The sequence below is a fragment of the Drosophila pseudoobscura genome, chromosome X (genome assembly GCF_009870125.1).
Source record: "Drosophila pseudoobscura strain MV-25-SWS-2005 chromosome X, UCI_Dpse_MV25, whole genome shotgun sequence".
NCBI lineage: Eukaryota > Metazoa > Arthropoda > Insecta > Diptera > Drosophilidae > Drosophila > Drosophila pseudoobscura.
This window is the reverse complement of record NC_046683.1, coordinates 22,501,047-22,527,033: the sequence shown is the minus strand read 5'-3', so window position 1 is coordinate 22,527,033 and position 25,987 is coordinate 22,501,047. Positions and strand designations below refer to the sequence as shown.

The following is a 25,987-nucleotide window of genomic DNA, read 5'->3' as shown; positions in this document are numbered from 1 at the left end:
CTCCAACCTCGAGGCGAGCTTCCTCATGATATGGAAAAAATCTTTCACACTCTCGTTTGACCGCTGCATTCTTTCCCGCAGTTCTCTCATATGGTCAAGCTCGGACGCCGTGCTTCGGAAACGTGCAATTAGGTCGTCCCTAAGATCCTGCCAAACACCTGCCATGATCGCGAATGGACTGCCAGTACCATTCCCGCGCGTTTCCTGTAACCAGGTGATAGAATCCCTTGAGAACCTCATCCCACGGGCAGCGACATTGGGATTGTAGGAATTCAATTCGGAACAAAAAATCCTCGACCGTCATTTTGTTGCTGTCCCCGTCGAACGTTACATCCCATTTTTCGTCTCGGCCCACCGTGGCCAAAGTCTATAACCCGGCGGGTTTGAATGCGGAATTCAAACTTGAGGAATTTCACCAGCTCTCCTTCTCTCGCCACAACCCTGACCTACGTGCTATCGGGTTTCGCCAATCTCGCGCTTGATTCTCAGCCCGTTTATGCTGCCTACTGGATGCGGTCGCCCCTACTCCTGATGACGGTTCCGGACCAATACCACCTCACCCCAAGCGAGCCAAAAATGGCCCATCTTCCTGGCCTGGACAGCTCTAAGTTCCTCCCGATCTTGATCGAATATCGCCCCGGACGCTTGTCCTATCGGGTCCACTGTTTCGTTTACGCGTGATCGCGTATGATACGGTCGACTACCCCCTTCCTGTGGCATCTGCACTGAGCAACACCAATACTACAACAAACGAGGGGGAACGTTGTGAGTTGCTGCGGACACCGCAACTCTACGGTTATACCCGATACTAAGTCAGTATGGCTCTCCTCCGGCAGACGCCGCTAATATTAAACGACACGACAAAGAGTGCGTGCGAGAGAGACAGAAAATCAGTCTGAGCGTGACGTCGGGCGCTGCGTAGCCACTGCAAATGATTTGTTCCTTTTGGCTATAAAAATGATCTGATCTGATCCAGATTCAGCAATCTAATAGATATGGTCATTATCTATGATTCTGCGTTTTTAGTTTTCTCAAATCTGCAATATTGTGGATGCAACAGATTTTCGTCCTTTGTGGGGGCGGATGGGGGTGGGGCGAAATTCTGAGATATACGTTTTATAGTGACATCTTAAAGGAGTGTGTGTACCAAATTTGGTTACTCTAGCCTTAATAGTCTCTGAGATTTGTGGTTGCCTCAGATTTTCGTCCTTTGCGGGGGCGGAAGGGGGTGTGGCGAAATTTGGACATGAAACGGTCAAGGTCCGATATCACAGGAGTGTGGATACCAAATTTGGTTGCTCTAGCTCTTATGGGCTCTCAGATCCTTGAACTCATATTTTGCAATTGGCAAAACCGACAATGAAACCTGTGTGTTAGAGTGAGACAAAGCGAGAAGAAGTGAAACTGTTTTCGTGATTCTGGCTATAATAATTATACGATCTGGTTCAGATTTTGCACTCTGTAAGATATAGTCATCTTCTACGATTCTGCGTTTTTAGTTTTCTCGTATCTTTAAAATTGTGGATGCCACAGATTTTCGCCCTTTGTGGGGGCGGAAGTGGGCGGGGCAAAGTTTTGAAATATTTTTGGAGCAGTGACATATCACAGAAGTCTGGATCCAAAACATCGTTGCTCTAGCTCTTATAGTCTTTGAGCATTAGGCGCTGAAGGGGACGGACAGACGGACAGACGGACAGACAGACATGGCTCAATCACCACAAATATAATATACCCCAATACTCATTTTGAGTATCGGGTATAAAAATGAACTCCTAAAAATCGCTCCTCAACTACGATAAATATATATATAAATAAATATATACCAAAATAAATATCTAGCAATAAATAAATAGCACTACGCTTTGGACCAATAAATACTCAGATAAATAAATACTTAAATACCGATATAAATATTGCGCCAACTAGCTCCGTTAGCGAGATATATACAATTAAATATTTGAATAAATAATAACATATATGTATATTCGGTCGACACCTAAGACGCTTAAACTTCAAATACATTCAACACAACACAAAACCTAAGAACAAGGACCTAAGGACACGTGACTAGCCGGGATCAGCAACCGCTCCAGTTTCTGCGCTCCACTTGACAGTCGCCCTACGGATATCTACAATTACGTACACCGTACGTCATCGCTCAAAGCGATGGCCGATAAGCGAGAAGCCTCACGGTGCACGAGCCCACTTTGCTTGTGGTTTATTCCTGTCATCCATCATACCGATCTGCCATGACAACCGATGCATCGCGGGCTGTCTTTACGACACCCGGGCCACCTATTCCTCACCACATCTCGGCAGACAGACCACAGGTTCAAAGCACGAAAGCGGCCTTTTTTATACCCGATACTCAAAATGAGTATTGGGGTATATTAGATTTGTGGTAAAAGTGGATGTGTGTAACGTCCAGAAGGAATCGTTTCCGACCCTATAAAGTATATATATTCTTGATCAGCATCAATAGCCGAGTCGATTGAGCCCTGTCTGTCTGTCCGTCCGTCCGTCTGTCCGTCTGTCCGTCCCCTTCAGCGCCTAATGCTCAAAGACTATAAGAGCTAGAGCAACGATGTTTTGGATCCAGACTTCTGTGATATGTCACTGCTACAAAAATCTGTGGCATCCACAATTTTCAAGATACGATAAAACCAAAAACGCAGAATCGTAGAGAATGACCATATCTTTTAGACTGCAGAATCTGAATTGGATCGTATTATTATTATAGCCAGCATCAAGAAAACAATTTAATTTTTTCTCGCCCTGTCTCTCTCTAACACACACGTAGCATAGGCGGCTTTGCTTAGAGTAAAACATTAGCGCCTAGATCTCAGAGACTATAAAAGCTAGAGCAACCAAATTTGGTATCCACACTCCTAATATATCAGACCGAGACGAGTTTGTTTCAAAATTTCGCCACACCCCCTTCCGCCCCCGCAAAGGATGCAAATCTGGGGATATTCACAAATCTCAGAGACTATTAACGCTAGAGTAACCAAATTTGGAATCCGCACTCCTCTTGGATCTCACTATAAAACGTGTATCTCAAAATTTCGCCCCACCCCCTTCCGCCCACACAAAGGACGAAAATCTGTTGCATCCACAATATTTCAGATTTGAGAAAACTAAAAACGCAGAATCATAGATAATGACCATATCTATCAGATTGCTGAATCTGGATCAGATCAGATAATTTTTGTAGCCAAAAGGAACAAATCAATTTGCATTGGCTACGCAGCGCCCGACGTCACGCTCAGACTGATTTTCTGTCTCTCTCGCACGCACTCTTTGTCGTGTCGTTTAATATTAGACGCCGTCTGCTGGAGGAGAGCCATACTGACTTAGTATCGGGTATAACCGTAGAGTTGCGGTGTCCGCAGCAACTCACAACGTTCCCCCTCGTTTTTTTAGCAAACAGGTGAGAAACTCCAATGAACATTTACCTACCAGACTTACTCTAACTTATTCCAATATCAGATTCACATCACAGCCCACCAGGCAATGTGTCCGTCGCAAACTTCCTGTTCATTTTTTTTGAACGGCAGTGACTTACGTTCACTTGCGACATCGAACACTGACAAAATGCTCAACTGCAATCCGTAAGTCCCTATCAAATATTTCATATTTACGTTAACTGCCTCCGACTATCTTTGCTATCCTAGCAACGATCACCATGCGCCATTAAGGATCAGCTTTACGCTCCCCTTAAGCCTGCAGAAGCGACTTATGCCGGGAAAGCTAAAATGCGCTTCGCGAGCTGTAGTTTCATTTTAGTTTCTCCCCTGTTTGTTGAAAACAAAAAAAAAAGGAGGGGGAACGTTGTGAGTTGCTGCGGACACCGCAACTCTACATTTATACCCGATACTTAGTCAGTATGGCTCTACTCCGGCAGACGACGCTAATATTAAACGACACGACAAAGAGTGCGTTCGAGAGAGACTGAAAATCAGTCTGAGCGTGACGTCGGGCGCTGCTTAGCCACTGCAAATTGATCTCTTGCTTTTGGCTTATCCGATTTGATCCAGATTCAGCAATTCAGGTCCTTATCTATGATTCTGCGTTTTTAGTTTTCTCGAATCTGCAATATTGTGGATGCAACAGATTTTCGTCCTTTGTGGGGGCGTAAGGGGGTGGGGCGAAGTTTCGAGATATACGTTTTATAGTGAGATCTAACAGGAGTGTGGATACCAAATTTGGTTACTCTAGCCTTCATAGTCTCTGAGATTTGTGGATGCCCGAGATTTTCGTCCTTTGCGGGGGCGGAAGGGGGTGTGGCGAAATTTTGACACTAAACGGTCAAGGTCCGATATCACAGGAGTGTGGATACCAAATTTGGTTGCTCTAGCTTTTATGGGTTCTGAGATCCTTGAACTCATATTTTGCAATTGGCAAAACCGACAATGAAACCTGTGTGTTAGAGAGAGAGACAGAGCGAGAAAGAATGAAATTGTTTTCTTGATTCAGGCTAAACTAATGATACGATTCAATTCAGATTCTGCAGTTTAAAAGATATGGTCATTCTCTACGATTCTGCGTTTTTGGTTTTCTCATATCTTTAAAATTGTGGATGCCACAGATTTTCGTCCTTTGTGGGGGCGGAAGTGGGCGGGGCGAAGTTTTGAAATATTTTTGTAGCAGTGACATATCACAGAAGTCTGGATCCAAAAAATCGTTGCTCTAGCTCTTATAGTCTTTGAGCACTGGGCGCTGAAGGGGACGGACAGACGGACGGACAGACAGACAGGGCTCAATCGACTCGGCTATTGATGCTGATCAAGAATATATATACTCTATGGGGTCGGAAACGATTCCTTCTGGACGTTACACACATCTACTTTTACCACAAATCTAATATACCCCAATACTCATTTTGAGTATCGGGTATAATTACAATAACCGTGGAGGAAGACGAGGCCAAAATCGAGGAAGAGGCCGAGGTAACTCCAACCAAGGTTACAATAATACAATTACAATAAAACTCTCAGAACCCTTTAGGAAACAATCAGTAAATGTAAAGGTTCCTTCCATCAATTACAGTCTTAATTTATTTGTCACTTTTTATAATCATTCAACTGAAAATAAACTCACATTCCTAATAGATACTGGTGCAGACATCTCACTTTTAAAAATAAATTCAGATAATTTCAATATTCAAGAAGACAAAATTAGAAACATCCAAGGCATAGGCCAAGGTGTTATAAAATCTCAAGGAACAACTTCAATAGAACTTCAATCAACAAAATATATTATTTCACACAAATTTAATTTATTAAATTCAAATTTTTCAATACCGTGTGATGGAAAAATAGGCATTGATTTTATAAAAAATGCAATTGCCAATTAGACTTCAAGCCAAGTGAATACTGGTTTATAATTAGACCTACAAACTTAAATTATCCTATTTATGTTCCGATAACATATAGTGCTGGCAACAATACAGTTCTTCTGCCAGCCAGATCCCAAGTAATTCGAAAAATAGACATTAATACAGTAAACGATTATATATTTGTTCCTAAACAAGAAATACATAATGGAATTTATGTTGCAAATACAATATCATCATCCAAACATGTCTACATTCGCCTTCTAAACACAACTAATTTCGACCAATTGGTCAATGTGAACAAAATCCAATATGAAAATTTAACAGATTACGACATTCATAACACTAATCCAGAAAATAGAAGCGAACAAGTACTTTCAAAGTTACAGAAAAATTTTCCAGAACAATTCAAAAATCAACTAACAGAATTATGCACCAAGTATAGTGATGTGTTCGGACTGGAAACCGAACCAATAGCGACAAATAATTTTTATAAACAAACATTAAGACTTAAAGATGATGAACCCATTTATATTAAAAACTACAGAAGCCCGCATGGCCACGTTGACGAAATTCAAACACAAGTAGGGAAATTAATAAATGACAAAATCGTAGAACCGTCTGTATCCGAGTATAACAGCCCACTCTTGTTAGTTCTGAAAAAATCATTACCAAATACGAAAGAAAAGAAATGGCGATTGGTAATTGAATATCGCCAAATCAACAAAAAACTACTTTCTGATAAATTCCCGCTCCCCAGAATTGATGATATTCTAGACCAACTGGGCAGAGCTAAATACTATTCATGCCTTGACTTAATGTCAGGTTTTTACCAAATCGAACTTGAAGAAAATTCAAGAAATATAACATTCAATATCAAATTCACGCGATTACCATTTGATCTTAAAATATCACCAAATTCATTTCAGAGAATGATGACAATAGCATTCTCCGGTTTAGAACCCTCTCAGGCATTCCTTTATATGGATGACTTAATGGTGATAGGATGTTCCGAAAAACACATGATTAAAAACTTAACTGATGTTTTTAATGTATGTAGGAAATACAACCTAAAGTTGCATCCAGAAAAATGTTAATTTTTCATGCATGAAGTGACATTCTTAGGTCACAAATGCACTGACAAAGGAGTATTGCCAGATGACAAGAAATTTGACGTCATCAAAAATTATCCTGTCCCTCATGATGTGGACAGCGCGAGACGATTTGTAGCATTCTGCAATTATTATCGTCGATTTATAAAAAACTTCGCCGATTATTCACGGCACATAACTAGATTATGTAAAAAGAATGTTCCCTTTGAATGGTTAAGTGAATGACAAAACGCATTCCAATACCTTAAAGAAAAGCTTATGCACCCCACATTATTACAATATCCTGATTTTCGCAAAGAATTTTGCATTATAACAGATGCTAGTAGACAAGCTTGCGGAGCGGTTCTAACTCAGAACCGTGACGGAATTTAGCTCCCAATAGCTTATGCATCTCGCTCATTTACAAAAGGGGAAAGCAATAAGAGCACAACAGAACAAGAGTTAGCTGCAATTCATTGGGCAATTACCCATTTCAGACCATATATTTATGGCAAACACTTTACTGTTAAAACGGATCACAGACCATTAACATATCATTTTTCTATGACTAATCCCAGATCGAAATTAACTCGCATGCGGCTAGAACTTGAAGAATATGACTTCACTGTAGAATACCTAAAGGGGAAAGATAATTTTGTAGCAGACGCACTTTCATGTATTACTATAAAAGAACTCGGAGACATGCAACATAAAGACCTGAAAGTCACTACCAGGCGACAAAGTAGACAAAATAAAAACTGTCCAGTAGAAAAATATGAACTTCTGCCAAGGCAAAGTCATAAAAATGTATCTAAGCCCAACATGAAGTCATTACAAATGATGAAGTACGAAAAGTAGTGACCTTGCGCATAACAGAATCTAAATGTTTATTTAAACATGGAAATAAAATTATCGCAAGAATTGAAGTTAGCGATTTATATACTAATGGAATTCTCGACCTAGTTCAGTTCTTCCAAAGGCTCGAAAAAGAGGCCGGTATATTAAGAATCAGCCAACTCAAAGTGGCACCGAGCGAAAAGATCTTTGAATCAGTTTCAATAGATTCTTTTATAAATATATTGGCAATGAAATATTAAAATCTTTAAGAGTAGCGCTACTCCAGCCGGTGACCCAAATAACAGATGAAAAAGAGATACAACAAATATTGTCTACATACCATGACGACCCAATTCAAAGAGGCCAGAGTGGCATAACAAGAACGCTAGCGAAAATAAAAAGACATTAGTACTGGAAAAATATGACATGTCATATAAAAGAGTACGTATGTACGTAGATGTCAAAAATGCCAAATGTCTAAAACAAAGACGCACACAAAAACTCCTTTGACTCTCACAGAAACACCTGTGAATGCTTTCGATAAAGTAATAGTGGATACAGTTGGTCCGCTACCTAAATCAGAAAATGGCAATGAATACATAGTCACATTAATTTGTGACCTTTCAAAATATTTAGTAGCCATTCCAATATATTCGAAAACGTCATACTCAATTTTGGTCCAATGAAGACGTTCCTCTCGGACATGGGAACAGAGTATAAAAACCAGATTTCATCTGATTTATGCAAGTATATGAAGTCATCGAACGTTTTATGAATACATTCGTTCATACATCTCTGCAGACAAAACTGATTGGGATATCTGGATTCACTTATTTCACTTATTGTTTCAACACGACACCATCAGCAACGCATGAGTATTGTCCATACGAACTAGTATTTGGCAGACTACCAAAACAGTTCATAGATTTAAATAGAACTTATTACATAGATCCTATTTACAATTTAGATGACTACTCTAAGGAAATAAAGTTTAGATTAGAAATAGCATACAAAAGAGCTAGAATTATGTTAGAAAAAGCCAAGGCTTATAGGAAATTAGCATACGATGAAAACACAAGAAATTTTGTATTAAAAGTAGGAGATAAGGTACTTATAAGAAATGAAGCAGGCCACAAATTAGACCCAGTATATTTAGGACCATATATAGTATAAACGAGGGGAACGTTGTGAGTTGCTGCGGAGACCGCAACTCTACATTTATACACGATACTTAGTCAGTATAGCTCTCCTCCGGCAGACGCCGCTAATATTAAACGACACGACAAAGAGTGCGTGCGAGAGAGACAGAAAATCAGTCTGAGCGTGATGTCGGGCGCTGCGTAGCCAGTGCAAATTGATTTGTTCCTTTTGGCTATACAAATTATCCGATCTGATTCAGATTCCGCAACCGGATATATATGTTTATTCTCTATGATTCTGCGTTTATAGTTTTCTCGTATCTCGTATCTCGTGGGGCGCAATTCTGAGATATACGTTTTATAGTGAGATCTAACAGAAGTGCGGATAGCAAATTTGGTTACTCTAGCGTTAATAGTCTCTGAAATTTGTGGATGCCCAAGATATTCGTCCTTTACGCGGGCGGAAGGGAGTGGGGCGAAATTTTGACACAAAACGGTCAAGGTCCGATATCACAGGAGTTTGGATACCAAATTTGGTTGCTCTAACTATTATAGGTTCTTAGATCCTTGGACTCATATTTTGTAATTGGCAAAACCGACCATGAAACCTGTGTGTTAGAGAGAGACAGAGCGAGAAAGAATGAAATTGTTTTCTTGATTCTGGCTATGATAATTATACGATCTGGTTCAGATTTTGCACTCTAGAAGATATAGTCATCTTCTACGATTCTGCGTTTTTAGTTTTCTCGTATCGTCGAATTTGTGGATGCCACAGATTTTCGCCCTTCGTGGGGGCGGAAGTGGGCGGGCCAAAGTTTTGAAATATACTTGTAGCAGTGACATATCACAGAAGTCCGGATATAAAACGTCGTTGCTTTAGCTCTTATAGTCTTTGAGCACTAGGCGCTGAAGGGGACGGACAGACGGACGGACGGACGGACAGACGGACGGACAGACGGACAGTCAGACAGGGCTTAATCGGCTTATACCGGCCTCTTTTTCGAGCCTTTGGAAGAACTGAACTAGGTCGAGAATTCCATTAGTATATAAATCGCTAACTTCAATTCTTGCGATAATTTTATTTCCATGTTTAAATAAACATTTAGATTCTGTTATGCGCAAGGTCACTACTTTTCGTACTTCATCATTTGTAATGACTTCATGTTGGGCTTAGATACATTTTTATGACTTTGCCTTGGCAGAAGTTCATATTTTTCTACTGGACAGTTTTTATTTTGTCTACTTTGTCGCCTGGTAGTGACTTTCAGGTCTTTATGTTGCATGTCTTTGAGTTCTTTTATAGTAATACGTGAAAGTGCGTCTGCTACAAAATTATCTTTCCCCTTTAGGTATTCTACAGTGAAGTCATATTCTTCAAGTTCTAGCCGCATGCGAGTTAATTTCGATCTGGGATTAGTCATAGAAAAATGATATGTTAATGGTCTGTGATCCGTTTTAACAGTAAAGTGTTTGCCATAAATATATGGTCTGAAATGGGTAATTGCCCAATGAATTGCAGCTAACTCTTGTTCTGTTGTGCTCTTATTGCTTTCCCCTTTTGTAAATGAGCGAGATGCATAAGCTATTGGGAGCTAAATTCCGTCACGGTTCTGAGTTAGAACCGCTCCGCAAGCTTGTCTACTAGCATCTGTTATAATGCAAAATTCTTTGCGAAAATCAGGATATTGTAATAATGTGGGGTGCATAAGCTTTTCTTTAAGGTATTGGAATGCGTTTTGTCATTCACTTAACCATTCAAAAGGAACATTCTTTTTACATAATCTAGTTATGTGCCGTGAATAATCGGCGAAGTTTTTTATAAATCGACGATAATAATTGCAGAATGCTACAAATCGTCTCGCGCTGTCCACATCATGAGGGACAGGATAATTTTTGATGACGTCAAATTTCTTGTCATCTGGCAATACTCCTTTGTCAGTGCATTTGTGACCTAAGAATGTCACTTCATGCATGAAAAATTAACATTTTTCTGGATGCAACTTTAGGTTGTATTTCCTACATACATTAAAAACATCAGTTAAGTTTTTAATCATGTGTTTTTCGGAACATCCTATCACCATTAAGTCATCCATATAAAGGAATGCCTGAGAGGGTTCTAAACCGGAGAATGCTATTGTCATTATTCTCTGAAATGAATTTGGTGATATTTTAAGATCAAATGGTAATCGCGTGAATTTGATATTGAATGTTATATTTCTTGAATTTTCTTCAAGTTCGATTTGGTAAAAACCTGACATTAAGTCAAGGCATGAATAGTATTTAGCTCTGCCCAGTTGGTCTAGAATATCATCAATTCTGGGGAGCGGGAATTTATCAGAAAGTAGTTTTTTATTGATTTGATTTGGCGATATTCAATTACCAATCGCCATTTCTTTTCTTTCGTATTTGGTAATGATTTTTTCGGAACTAACAAGAGTGGGCTGTTATACTCGGATTCAGACGGTTCTACGATTTTGTCATTTATTAATTTCCCTACTTGTGTTTGAATTTCGTCAACGTGGCCATGCGGGCTTCTGTAGTTTTTAATATAAATGGGTTCATCATCTTTAAGTCTTAATGTTTGTTTATAAAAATTATTTGTCGCTATTGGTTCGGTTTCCAGTCCGAACACATCACTATACTTGGTGCATAATTCTGTTAGTTGATTTTTGAATTGTTCTGGAAAATATTTCTGTAACTTTGAAAGTACTTGTTCGCTTCTATTTTCTGGATTAGTGTTATGAATGTCGTAATCTGTTAAATTTTCATATTGGATTTTGTTCACATTGACTAATTGGTCGAAATTAGTTGTGTTTAGAAGGCGAATGTAGACATGTTTGGATGATGATATTGTATTTGCAACATAAATTCCATTATGTATTTCTTGTTTAGGAACAAATATATAATCGTTTACTGTATTAATGTCTATTTTTCGAATTACTTGGGATCTGGCTGGCAGAAGAACTGTATTGTTGCCAGCTCTATATGTTATCGGAACATAAATAGGATAATTTAAGTTTGTAGGTCTAATTATAAACCAGTATTCACTTGGCTTGAAGTCTAATTGGCAATTGCATTTTTTATAAAATCAATGCCTATTTTTCCATCACACGGTATTGAAAAATTTGAATTTACTAAATTAAATTTGTGTGAAATAATATATTTTGTTGATTGAAGTTCTATTGAAGTTGTTCCTTGAGATTTTATAACACCTTGGCCTATGCCTTGGATGTTTCTAATTTTGTCTTCTTGAATATTGAAATTATCTGAATTTATTTTTAAAAGTGAGATGTCTGCACCAGTATCTATTAGGAATGTGAGTTTATTTTCAGTTGAATGATTATAAAAAGTGACAAATAAATTAAGACTGTAATTGATGGAAGGAACCTTTACATTTACTGATTGTTTCCTAAAGAGTTCTGAGAGTTTTATTGTAATTGTATTATTGTAACCTTGGTTGGAGTTACCTCGGCCTCTTCCTCGATTTTGGTCTCGTCTTCCTCCACGGTTATTGTAATTATACCCGATACTCAAAATGAGTATTGGGGTATATTAGATTTGTGGTAAAAGTAGATGTGTGTAACGTCCAGAAGGAATCGTTTCCGACCCCATAGAGTATATATATTCTTGATCAGCATCAATAGCCGAGTCGATTGAGCCCTGTCTGTCTGTCCGTCCGTCTGTCCGTCCCCTTCAGCGCCCAGTGCTCAAAGACTATAAGAGCTAGAGCAACGATTTTTTGGATCCAGACTTCTGTGATATGTCACTGCTACAAAAATATTTCAAAACTTCGCCCCGCCCACTTCCGCCCCCACAAAGGACGAAAATCTGTGGCATCCACAATTTTAAAGATATGAGAAAACCAAAAACGCAGAATCGTAGAGAATGACCATATCTTTTAAACTGCAGAATCTGAATTGAATCGTATCATTAGTTTAGCCTGAATCAAGAAAACAATTTCATTCTTTCTCGCTCTGTCTCTCTCTCTAACACACAGGTTTCATTGTCGGTTTTGCCAATTGCAAAATATGAGTTCAAGGATCTCAGAACCCATAAAAGCTAGAGCAACCAAATTTGGTATCCACACTCCTGTGATATCGGACCTTGACCGTTTAGTGTCAAAATTTCGCCACACCCCCTTCCGCCCCCGCAAAGGACGAAAATCTCGGGCATCCACAAATCTCAGAGACTATGAAGGCTAGAGTAACCAAATTTGGTATCCACACTCCTGTTAGATCTCACTATAAAACGTATATCTCGAAACTTCGCCCCACCCCCTTACGCCCCCACAAAGGACGAAAATCTGTTGCATCCACAATATTGCAGATTCGAGAAAACTAAAAACGCAGAATCATAGATAAGGACCTGAATTGCTGAATCTGGATCAAATCGAATAAGCCAAAAGCAAGAGATCAATTTGCAGTGGCTAAGCAGCGCCCGACGTCACGCTCAGACTGATTTTCTGTCTCTCTCGAACGCACTCTTTGTCGTGTCGTTTAATATTAGCGTCGTCTGCCGGAGGAGAGCCATACTGACTAAGTATCGGGTATAAATGTAGAGTTGCGGTGTCCGCAGCAACTCAGAACGTTCCCCCTCGTTTTTTTTTTGTTTTCAACAAACAGGGGAGAAACTAAAATGAAACTACAGCTCGCGAAGCGCATTTTAGCTTTCCCGGCATAAGTCGGTTCTGCAGGCTTAAGGGGAGCGTAAAGCTGATCCTTAATGGCGCATGGTGATCGTTGCTAGGTAAAGATAGACGGAGGCAGTTAACGTAAATATGAAATATTTGATAGGGACTTACGGATTGCAGTTGAGCATTTTGTCAGTGTTCGATGTCGCAAGTGAACGTAAGCAAAGACTATACAATACCAAGATTTTGCATGAGCGACCAAAAAGCTGTTCTATGGCGGGTCCTAACATTAGAACCCAAAAGGCACGAGGGAGCGCGCGGGGTTTCAATTCCCTTTTCGCCTGTACTTCGTCTCTACCGCGACCCCGCTGCCCATCGGTTTCGTCTGTTCAGCAATTCTGGACTCTCGAGCCTCAGCACCGTCGAAGCGGTGGTCGCGGATCGCCGATGTCTTTGGAGCGGCACAGTGGGAAAATTCGATTGGAAAATTCTCTATTAGAATTTATCTAAAGCACTCATACAATTTTTTTACTATTTCGGCTGAGTCCCCACTGTGCCGCGCCAAAGACATCAGCGACCACGCTGCCCTACGGTTTCGGCACGCAGACGATTCATAATTTGTTTTTGTATTCTTTCTCTCGAGACACACCGACTCGACGCTGACCGAGGAATTGACGAAGCCGAGTAGCATTTCGGAGGCGAAAGTAGCGGAAAAGAGAATTGAAGTAAGAGCCCCGCGCGCCCGTACCATGAAGCGTCAAACGAAAATTGAAAAAGAATTTGTTCCTCATGCAACATCTTGGTATTGTATAGTCTTTGACGTAAGTTACTGCCGTTAAAAAAAAATGAACAGGAAGTTTGCGACGGACACATTGCCTGGTGAGCTGTGATGTGAATCTGATATTGGAATAAGTTAGAGTAAGTCTGGTAGGTAAATTGAACCTGTGGTCTGTCTGCCGAGATGTGGTGAGGAATAGGTGGCCCGGGTGTCGTAAAGACAGCCCGCGATGCATCGGTTGTCATGGCAGATCGGTATGATGGATGACAGGAATAAACCACAAGCAAAGTGGGCTCGTGCACCGTGAGGCTTCTCGCTTATCGGCCATCGCTTTGAGCGATGACGTACGGTGTACGTAATTGTAGATATCCGTAGGGCGACTGTCAAGTGGAGCGCAGAAACTGGAGCGGTTGCTGATCCCGGCTAGTCACGTGTCCTTAGGTCCTTGTTCTTAGGTTTTGTGTTGTGTTGAATGTATTTGAAGTTTAAGCGTCTTAGGTGTCGACCGAATATACATACATGTTATTATTTATTCAAATATTTAATTGTATATATCTCGCTAACGGAGCTAGTTGGCGCAATATTTATATCGGTATTTAAGTATTTATTTATCTGAGTATTTATTGGTCCAAAGCGTAGTGCTATTTATTTATTGCTAGATATTTCTTTTGGTATTTATTTATTTATATATATATTTATCGTAGTTGAGGAGCGATTTTTAGGAGTTCATTTTTTGTTTTAGTATTGGTGTTGCTCAGTGCAGATGCCACAAGAAGGGGGTAGTCGACCGTATCATACGCGATCACGCGTAAACGAAACAGTGGACCCGATAGGACAAGCGTCCGGGGCGATATTCGATCAAGATCGGGAGGAACTTGGAGCTGTCCAGGCCAGGAAGATGGGCCATTTTTCGCTCGCTTGGGGTGAGGTGGTATTGGTCCGGAACCGTCATCAGGGGTAGGGGCGACCGCATCCAGTAGGCAGCATAAACGGGCTGAGAATCAAGCGCGAGATTGGCGAAACCCGATAGCACGTAGGTCAGGGTTGTGGCGAGAGAAGGAGAGCTGGTGAAATTCCTCGAGTTTGAATTCCGCATTCAAACCCGCCGGGTTATAGACCTTGGGCCGAGACGAAAAATGGGATGTAACGTTCGACGGGGACAGCAACAAAATGACGGTCGAGGATTTTTTGTTCCGAATTGAATTCCTACAATCCCAATGTCGCTGCCCGTGGGATGAGGTTCTCAAGGGATTCTATCACCTGGTTACAGAAAACGCGCGGGAATGGTACTGGCAGTACATTCGCGATCATGGCGGTGGTGTTTGGCATCTCTATAATGGGAGAGTTCATAAGAAGCCTTTTGGATTCAGGCGCTACACACAGCATGCTAGGGCGAAATGGTCAGGAATTCCTGGAGAAGCTTGTTGTAGAGGGAGGGGTAAAAAGATTAACGTTTTTGTTATGCCCTTTCTTGGAACAGGAAACTTCCTTGGGGGTAGATTTTTGGCGGTATTCTCATTGGCTCCTGAGGTGATGAGAGAAGGTCTAGTAGGGGCATCTCACAGATTAGTGGAAGAAGTGCTGGCTGATCAAGTCGCTCACTATGTGGAAGGCCCAGAGAAGGAGATAGTGCAGAAAGAATTGGAGTTGTCGGAAGAGCAGAGTTTCTGACTTTCAAAGCTGTAGGCCTGGAGAGGACGTCGAGAGAGACTCATAAAATTCAGTTAGTGGAGAAGGCTGAACCTGTAAAGGATCCACATTACCCGCAGTCACCGCGATTCAAGAAGTGGTGTGTGGGGAGGTGTAAAAAATGTTGGTCATCAAGTCATCAAGTACAGTGGTGCGAAGGCCGGGCAAAAATCTTTTTTGTCTCGATGCCCGAAAGCTCAACAAAGTAACCATCAAGGACGCATCAAGGCAGTGGGTGCCTAGAATCGAGGGGATTTTGTCTCGATCAGACGATATACATCTCCAGCGTCGATTTAAAATTCGCTTTTTGGCAAATCGAGCTAGACGAGCAGAGTCGAGCATATACGGCATTCATGGTGCCGGGACGGCCTTTTTACCAGTTTCGTATGATGCCCTTTGGCCTCTGCAACGCTGCACAACGCCTATGTGGACTGGTCGACAAGGTCATTCCGGTAGAGATGCGTTCAAACGTCTATGCGTATCTAGACGACTTGTTGATTATAGCCGAGGACTTCGAAACGCACGTGAAGATTCTGCGACAGGTTGCCGAGCGCCTACGATAAGCGAACCTAACGATAGGGCTGAGTAAATCTCACTTTTGTTAATCTCCTGTGAAGATGGATCCTGATCGCATTCCCGAGCCGCGATCTGTCCGAGAATTGCATAACTTCCTGGGAACTGCGGGCTGGTATCGGCGCTTTATGAAGAACTATGCTGAGATAGCTGTTCCGCCAAGCTAAATTGTCGCCAGAAGAACTACTCGGTGACAGAGAAGGCAGTCTGGCAGCTCTTATGGCGATCCTAAAGTTCCGTCCGTACCTAGAGCTTCTGCCATTTACAGTCATTACTGACCACGCCAGTCTCAAATGGCTCATGACCATGAAAAACCTGGATGGTCGCTTGGCTCGGTGGTCCCTCCAACTACAGGCCATCGATTTCGCCATAGAACACCGGAAAGGAATGGATGAAGTGGCAGATACATTCTCGCGCAGTATTGAAGAGGTCGAAGTGAATCCGAGTGGTATCCTGGGTTTCGAAACGGTGGAGTTTGAATCTGAGGAATATCAGGAGTTACAAAATACAATCACAGAGAACCAAGAACGCTTACCCGACCTCCATATTGTTGATGGCATGATATTTAAGCGCATGCGGTTTCAACGATTTGACGATCAACTGGAGGGATCCGTCTGGAAATTGTGGGTTCCGAGCACGCTGATGGCCGCACTGATAGACAAAGCACACTTAGACACTTAGAAGACAGCGAACGGTGGAATCGCGAAACCCTTGCATTTATTGCGTAGGCAGTTTTACTGGCCGAACATGGTATTAGAGGTGTGGTATTATATCCGACGGTGTACCGCGTGCAAGGAGTCGAAAGCCCAGAATAATCGAAGGCAGGTCGGGATGGGGCAAGAGGTGGTCACCGAGCGCCCGTTCCGAAAACTGTACATTGATTTCTTGGGCAAATATCCGAGATCAAAGAACGGGCTGAGGTCAATATTTATAGTAGTTGACCAGTTCTCGAAGTTCGCGTTCTTGAAGACCATGACCAAGGCCACAGCAAAGGAAGTTGTGAGGTTCTTCGTCCACGAGGTATTTTACAAGTTTAGAGACGGACAATGGGCGGCACTCATATGAGGACGCCGGTTTATTCTCCGCAGAGTAACGCAGCCGAACGCGTGAATCGCACAGTTCTCAACGCGAGTCGGGCGTATATGGATGACGACCACCGGGACTGGGATGCGCATCTGCCGGAGATAGAACTGGCCATTAGGAACTCGGTTCACGAGGCGACGGGCGTAACGCCATTCTTCGCAGTCTTCGGGCAGCAAATGTACTTACATGGGTCATGCTACAAGCTGGCAAAACGACTGCGGTCACTCGGCGAGCAGGACATATCGCTGCTGGAGAGTCAGGACAAGCGACAAATCATCCAAGAGAGGATTCGCGCTAGTCTTCATCAGGCATACGAGCGTAGTGGTGTACGGTATAAGCAGCGAGATCGGGTGTTCTACGCGAGGCCGGGACAAGGGGTATTCCGCCGAAATTTCGTCCTTAGTGACTTTGGCAAATGCTTTAGTGCCAAGTTCGCGCGCAAGTGAAGACATTAGGAGAGAACGCGTATGCTCTGGAGGACCTTAACAGCCGTCCCATAGAAGTATACCACGCCAAAGTCCCAAGACTGTAGTGAGATGTGGGTGTGGCCTCCGTTGGGCGCGGCAGAAAAATGTAAGGCACGCCGGCATGTGCTCTAGAGTGTTCCTGAATCCGGTGGTCATGCCCACGCGTATTTTGTCCCTCCAATGACTGACGACATACTCGTGGTGGTGTTCCAGCCCCACCTGAACGATATAGTTTTAAAAAATGGTTTAAGTAATGGCTTAAAATCAATTTACAAAAGGAGTTCGGTCTCGGACGGAGATTTCTTTTCCGCGTTCTAAATTTCAGCAATATTCCGAATCAGTTTGATCAGTAGGGATAGGGATGACAGAAGCAACGATACCTAATCTAGGTATATCGACCAAGGGGTTCTGTCACTAACCATACAGTATATATATATATATATATACTGTATGGTTATGGTTCTGTGTCCCTTTAACGATAGTTTTAGCTCATCAGAGCCATCACTAATTGTAGCCGTTTCTCCGAATTACCAAAAGAGTGTAACCACAAAACATCAGATACTCTATTCTGTTCGGATCAGTATGGCCGTTCACAGTACTTTTTGGTATATTTTGAAGTCGATAGTTAGATTTATGATATATTGGTATATTTAATCCATTTTATGGTATATATTAGTATATTTGATCGATTTTTTTTTGCAATAATTCCAGTCAGGGTAACCGTTTATGGTATTTTTTAGGTCTAAATTGAACCGACGGTATATTTACGGTATATCGGTATATAATGGAATATTTAGTTAATTTCATCAATCTATTAGATTTAATTTTTAAAGGTATATAGAAATACAATAAAATCAACTTTTAAGAATAAGCCAGTCAAGTATTCAATTGATTCCCTGATCGGATACAATTATGTTGGCATGGCTAAATGTTCTATATAGCTAGTAATATTCCACGGAATATTAAAAACGACGAACATGTAAAACAGAACTTGAATTTGTCTATAAATTTACAGTGTTTAAATGAGATGGTATATTTTGGTATATTTAACGATAAATCCGCGGTAACACTGATTCCAGTCATTTATCTGCGACGCTTCTAAAAACTGAAAATTTTGCCTGCAAAAATTCTTTAACACCTTCTCTTGCAGCATTTAACTAAAGAAAATACGTAAAGGTAAGCTTTCAACCAATAAAAAGGATAAAAAACCGAAATATCAGCACTTTAAAACGCTTGTGTAGAGCGAAAAAATATGCACATATAGGAGCACTCGTAAATGTACATATGTGTGGCTTTCTACTTATATGCATTTCATCGACGCGTACCTGCATATGTGTGGATTCTTGCGTGTGCGTGTTTTTCTAGAAAATGTGTTTTGTTTTTTCTATATGCATATATTTCCCACGTTTTTTCCTATTTCTAGGGAGAAAATATCCAAAATGCCCAATATTAAACTGCAGTCCTCGGACGAGGAAATCTTCGATACCGACATCCAGATCGCGAAGTGCTCTGGAACTATCAAGACAATGCTTGAGGATTGTGGAATGGAGGATGATGAGAATGCTATTGTCCCTCTGCCGAATGTAAATTCTACCATTTTGCGTAAAGTTCTGACCTGGGCCCACTACCATAAGGATGATCCTCAGCCCACTGAAGATGACGAGAGCAAGGAAAAGCGCACCGACGACATCATCTCGTGGGACGCCGATTTCCTCAAAGTAGACCAGGGCACACTCTTCGAGCTAATCCTGGCCGCCAATTATCTAGATATCAAGGGTTTGCTCGAGCTGACTTGCAGGACCGTGGCAAACATGATTAAGGGAAAGACTCCAGAGGAGATACGTAAGACTTTTAACATTAAGAAGGACTTCACTCCCGCCGAAGAGGAGCAGGTGCGCAAGGAGAATGAGTGGTGCGAGGAGAAGTGAGAAGGCGTAAAAGGGAAGCGGTTGACCATCAAGCCGCCTTCAGCTGCTGGCTGATTACACAATAATTTAATAATTTACATTTATTTGATTTATTAACCCTATTCTGCGGTTACTTTGTCATACACTAATTAAAATATGCGAAATTATGTACCTAATGCGTAAGAAAAATAGCTTCACATGAATAAATTTAACCAATCTAAAAAAATTTCTGGGTTGTATCGTAGTCCAGTGCTAGTGTCCCTCGAAAACTTAGTGCGTCGTGGGCACTGCCATCGCAGTATGGGACTTGGCTGCACTTGTCTTACCAGAAGCCCTGATGAATGTCGTTTTCAGACACTATGCTCAAAGATTATAGGGGTATATTAGTTTTGTGGTGGAAATGGATTTGTGTAACACCCAAAAAGGGAGCGTTTCCGACCCCATAAAGTATATATATATTTTTTATCAGTATCAATATCAATATAACTTTATCTGGTCATGTCCTTATCAATGGCTTATGCCACGCGAGTTACAAGTCCCAGTGAGGGGGTAGTTGTCCTTACTACAGGTGCTGGAAACTGATGAAGGGGAGAAGGGGTTCCCTTAAATGATGAATGCCGATTTGAAGGTAAAAGGGAAGCGGTTGACCATCAAGCCGCCTTCAGTTGCTGGCTGATTACACAATAATTTAATAATTTTCATTTATGTGAAAATGGTAAAACGTTTATTGGAGCTTCAAGATATATCTGGAGTGACAAAAGTATTCCGGCTGGGATTCAGGAATTGACTGCTTGGTCAGTGGCGATCACTGACTTATGTAGGCGGCTCTGCCGCTGGTTCTTTGGCGTCGCTGTCGGCATAGCTGCAGCTGGGGTTCCTAAGAAAATGCTGATGTTACATTTAAGGTCAGTTTGCTGATTCTTGGCTGGGGTCCTTCCGGTTTATATGTATGGTAGACAATGTTGACTGTGCTGATGCCATATGCTTAGGCGGCATAAACATCGTGCTCGTGCAACTTGAGTTGGATGTTTATGCTGAGTTGAGTCGTGGTGGTTTAGCGGGAGGCATCTCGAGGGGTGCCAGGACGGTAACTCGCGCCCTTCCTCTATTTAAATTTACTGCATCATGTTTCGATATATCCAAGCTTTAATATCTAATAATCAACAATCTCATCTTTCGCTAAATCTAGACTTTAACTTTTCTGCGTGTAGATAAATACATATGTAGATAAGTAAATACAAGAAAAATTAACACTAACCAAAAACACCAAAATCTAGATAAATCAATAAATTATAACTCTTCGTGTAAATATATGATTGTGTTGAGACGTTGACGGGGATACTCTTACTCATGCGATAATGATGTTATATGCATGTGTGGAGGTAAATATATATGTATATATGAACAAGGCTTTAAGTTAATGTGGGCAACTACCGAGACAAACCTATCAAGGGCTAGACTGTTCAATATTGAATGAGGCAGGCTGTAGGGAAATCACCAACATTTAAGTTACTTAAATCACTAATGAATGCAACAAAACAATAAAGGACGACACGAGAAACAACATAACATTAAATGTGAAAGGTGTTTGGCAAGTAAATTTTTTTTTTGTATGTTTAAATTTACGCGACGTGGGCGGATCGCTGGCCGTGGCTGGTCAGCCCTAAATCTATACACATATATATGTACATATGTATGTATGTTGGTGCGTGTCGGTTTTAACCGGGTGTATACGTGTGTATGCATGTGTAGCGTTCCGGGCTCTGACGGGGTTCATGAGACCATAAGGTGCTGCAACGACAACGCAAGAAGGGCAAGAATCGCCCTGGCACCAGCGCCGTCCTCTTGCCCATCGTTTCACGTCCCTCGCTTTTTGGCTCTCACCCACGCAATTGGAACGAACTCACTCGGAGAGGTTCACGTTGGACAGTCTGCAATGTAGTCGACACTCTCACGAACTTCAGTGTTCCTCGCCAGGAAACCTTCTGGCCAGAATCTGTGGGCTGTATTGCGGGCCGGCTATGAGCAAAATTTACTGCATTACTGCATGACACTGGGAGCACACGAGCTCTTCGAGTTGTATGGTGTATTTGTGGAAATGTAAACTTACTCTACGATTTCTATAATTCCCTCTACGTTTTCTAATAATTTTCACGTCTATTTATCCCTTTTCACTCGCAGACGTGGGCCAACTATCGCTGGGGTGGGACTGGAACACCACCACGAGTATGTCGTCAGTCCTAGGAGGGACAACATACGCGTGGGCATGACCACCGTGTTAAGGACAGGATTAAGGCCCTACATTCTTCTGCCGCGCCCAACGTAGGCCACACCCACACCTCACTACAGTCTCCGGTCTTTGGCGTGGTACACTCCTATGGGACGGCCGTTAAGGACCTCCAAAGCATACGCGTTCTCTTCTAATGGCTTCACTACCCGGCATCGGATGAACTTTGCATTAAAGCACTTGCCAAAGTCACTAAGGACGAAATTTTTGCGGAATACCTCTTGTCCCGGCGTCGCGTAGAACACCCGAGCTCGCTTGTTAAGACTTACTCTTCTACGTCCCTGATGTAGACTCGCGCGAATCCTCTCCTGGATGAGTGGCCGCTTGTCCTCTCTCTCCAGCAGCGATATGTCATGCTCGCCGATTGAACGCAGTCGCTTCGCCAGCTTGTAGCATGACTAATGGCCAGTTCTATCTCCGGCATATGCGCATCCAGTCCCGGTGGTCGTCTTCCAGATACGCCCGAATCGCGTTCTTTGATCTCGGATATTTGCACAAAAAATCAATATACAGTTTTTGGAACGGGCGCTCGGTGACCACCTCTTTCCCCATCCCGACCTGCATCCGATTATTCTATGCTTTCGACTCCTTGCACACGGTACACCGTCGGTTGTAATCCCGCTTTGTCTATCAACTCGGAACCCACAGTTTCCAGACGAGTCCTCCCAGTTGATCGTCGAATCGCTCAAAGCGTATGCGCTTGAATATCATGCCATCAACAATCTGCAGGTCTGGTGGCAATTTAGTTTGGCAGAGAAAAATGCGATAGGCCTCTCGCTCTGCTTGTCATCCCGTTGAAAGAGTACGGCTACCCCATAATGTGAGGCGTCTCACTGTGAGTTGAGTGGCTCGTTTTGACTCTTCCGTCAATCTAAATTTCCCTTTTCCCGATTTTTTCAGGGCGTCTGTAAGTGGAAGGGCTATCTCAGCATAGTTCTTCATAAAGCGCCGATACCAGCCCGCAGTTCCCAGGAAGTTATGAAATTCTCGGACAAATCGCGGCTCGGGAATGCGTAAATGGCCGACACACGATCCGGATCCATCTTCGCCGGATATTAACAAAAGTGAGATTTACTCAGCCCTATCGTTAGGTTCGCTTCTCGTAGGCGCTCGGCAACCTGTCGCAGAATCTTCACGTGCGTTTCGAAGTCCTCGGCTATAATCAACAAGTCGTCTAGATACGCATAGACGTTTGAACGCATCTCTACCGGAATGACCTTGTCGACCAGTCCACATAGGCGTTGTGCAGCGTTGCAGAGGCCAAAGGGCATCATACGAAACTGGTAAAAAGGCCGTCCCGGCACCATGAATGCCGTATATGCTCGACTCTGCTCGTCTAGCTCGATTTGCCAAAAAGCGAATTTTAAATCGACGCTGGAGATGTATATCGTCTGATCGAGACAAAATCCCCTCGATTTTAGGCACCCACTGCCTTGATGCGTCCTTGATGGTTACTTTGTTGAGCTTTCGGGCATCGAGACAAAAAAGATTTTTGCCCGGCCTTCGCACCACTGTACTTGATGACTTGTTGATGACCAACATTTTTTACACCTCCCCACACTCCACTTCTTGCATCGCTGGTGACAGCGGGTAATGTCGATCCTTTACAGGTTCAGCCTTCTCCACTAACTGAATTTTATGAGTCTCTCTCGACGTCCTCTCCAGGCCTACAGCTTTGAAAGTCAGAAACTCTGCTCTTCCGACAACTCCAATTCTTTCTGCACTATCTCCTTCTCTGGGCCTTCCACATAGTGAGCGACTTGATCAGCCAGCACTTCTTCCACTAATCTGTGAGATGCCCCTACTAGACCTTCTCTCATCACCTCAGGAGCCAATGAGAATACCGCCAAAAATCTACCCCCAAGGAAGTTTCCTGTTCCAAGAAAGGGCATAACAAAAACGTTAATCTTTTTACCCCTCCCTCTACAACAAGCTTCTCCAGGAATACCTGACCATTTCGCCCTAGCATGCTGTGTGTAGCGCCTGAATCCAAAAGGCTTCTTATGAACTCTCCCATTATAGAGATGCCAAACACCACCGCCATGATCGCGAATGTACTGCCAGTACCATTCCCGCGCGTTTTCTGTAACCAGGTGATAGAATCCCTTGAGAACCTCATCCCACGGGCAGCGACATTGGGATTGTAGGAATTCAATTCGGAACAAAAAATCCTCGACCGTCATTTTGTTGCTGTCCCCGTCGAACGTCACATCCCATTTTTCGTATCGGCCCACCGCGGCCAAGGTCTATAACCCGGCGGGTTTAAATGCGGATCTTCTCGACGAATTTCACCAGCTCTCCTTCTCTCGCCACGACCCTGACCTGAGTGTCTACGTGCTATCGGGTTTCGCCAATCTCGCGCTTGATTCTCAGCCCGTTTATGCTGCCTACTGGATGCGGTCGCCCCTACTCCTGATGACGGTTCCGGACCAATACCACCTCACCCCAAGCGAGCGAAAAATGGCCCATCTTCCTGGCCTGGACAGCTCCAAGTTCCTCCCGATCTTGATCGAATATCGCCCCGGACGCTTCTCCTATCGGGTCCACTGTTTCGTTTACGCGTGATCGCGTATGATACGGTCGACTACCCCCTTCTTGTGGCATCTGCACCGAGCAACACCAATACTACAACAAAAAATTAACTCCTAAAAATCGCTCGTCAACTACGATAAATACAAAATACAACTACAAAATAAATAACTAGCAATAAAAAAATAGCACTACGCTGACCAATAAATACTCAGATAAATAAATACTTATATATCGATATAAATATTGCGCCAACTTGCCCCGCTAACGAGATATATGTATACAATTAAATATTTGAATAAATAATAACATATACATATGTATGTATATTCGGTCGACACCTAAGACGCTTAAACTTCAAACACATTCAACACAACACAAAACCTAAGAAAAAAATTTCTTAACAATTCTTCTTCTTACAAGATTCACTAAGAGGGGGACACGTGATTAGTCGGGACCAGCAACCGCTCCAGTTTCTGCGCTCCACTTGACAGTCGCCCTACGGATATCTACGTACACCACTAATGTGACCGGTCACCTACTCTAGACATCGCTGAAAGCGATGGCCGATAAGCGAGAAGCTTCACGGTGCACGAGCCCACTTTGCTTGTGGTTTATTCCTGTCATCCATCATACCGATCTGCCATGACAACCGATGCATCCCGGGCTGTCTTTACGACACCCGGGCCACCTATTCCTCACCACATCTCGGCAGACAGACCACAGGTTCAATTTACCTACCAGACTTACTCTAACTTATTCCAATATCAGATTCACATCACAGCTCACCAGGCAATGTGTCCGTCGCAAACTTCCTGTTCATTTTTTTTGAACGGCAGTGACTTACGTTCACTTGCGACATCGAATACTGACAAAATGCTCAACTGCAATCCGTAAGTCCCTATCAAATATTTCATATTTACGTTAACTGCCTCCGTCTATCTTTACCTAGCAACGATCACCATGCGCCATTAAGGATCAGCTTTACGCTCCCCTTAAGCCAGCAGAAGCGACTTATGCCGGGAAAGCTAAAATGCGCTTCGCGAGCTGTAGTTTCATTTTAGTTTTTCCCCTGTTTGTTGAAAACAAAAAAAAACGAGGGGAAACGTTGTGAGTTGCTGCGGACACCGCAACTCTACATTTATACCCGATACTAAGTCTAAATCTAAATCAGTCTAAGCGTGACGTCGGACGCTGCGTAGCCACTGCAAATTGATTTCTTGCTTTTGGCTATACAAATTATCCGATTTGATCCAGATTCCGCAACCGGATATACATATGTATATGTTTATTTTCTATAGATTCTGCGTTTATAGTTTTCTCGTATCCTCAATATTGTAGATGCAACAGATTTTCGTCCTTTGTGGGGGGGAAGGGGGTGGGGCGAATTTCTGAGATATACGTTTTATAGTGAGATCTAACAGAAGTGCGGATACCAAATTTGGTTACTCTAGCGTTAATAGTCTCTGAGATTTGTGGATGTCCTAGATTTTGTCTTTTGCGGGGGCGGAAGGGGGTGTAGCGAAATTTTGACACAAAATAGTCAAGGTCCGATATTACAGGAGTGTGGATACCAAATTTGGTTGCTCTGGCTCTTACAGGTTCTGAGATCCTTGAACACATATTTTGCAATTGGCAAAAC

At 42.4% G+C, this 25,987-nt stretch overlaps 1 protein-coding gene and 1 long non-coding RNA gene across 3 annotated transcripts; both read left to right on the top strand.

Moving 5' to 3' along the window:
• Nucleotides 1-18,641: 18,641 nt before the first annotated feature.
• On the top strand, nucleotides 18,642-19,755 carry LOC4811669 (S-phase kinase-associated protein 1-like). 2 transcript variants are annotated; one of them, XM_015179473.2, is made up of 2 exons: nucleotides 18,642-18,798; nucleotides 19,046-19,589. In XM_015179473.2, exon 2 carries the CDS (start codon nucleotides 19,062-19,064, stop codon nucleotides 19,548-19,550), a length of 489 nt encoding a protein of 162 aa, XP_015034959.1. In that variant the 5' UTR covers nucleotides 18,642-18,798; nucleotides 19,046-19,061; the 3' UTR covers nucleotides 19,551-19,589. The 2 variants fall into 2 exon arrangements, with proteins under 2 accessions (XP_015034959.1, XP_001352258.2); XM_001352222.4 differs by lacking the exon at nucleotides 18,642-18,798 and adding an exon at nucleotides 18,857-18,971 and having other exon boundaries at nucleotides 19,046-19,755.
• Nucleotides 19,756-21,717: 1,962 nt separating this feature from the next.
• Nucleotides 21,718-24,447, top strand: LOC117184774 (uncharacterized). The gene is made up of 2 exons (XR_004470222.1): nucleotides 21,718-22,651; nucleotides 22,717-24,447. It is a non-coding gene; the product is annotated as an uncharacterized lncRNA (long non-coding RNA).
• The last annotated feature ends 1,540 nt before the right edge of the window (nucleotides 24,448-25,987 follow it).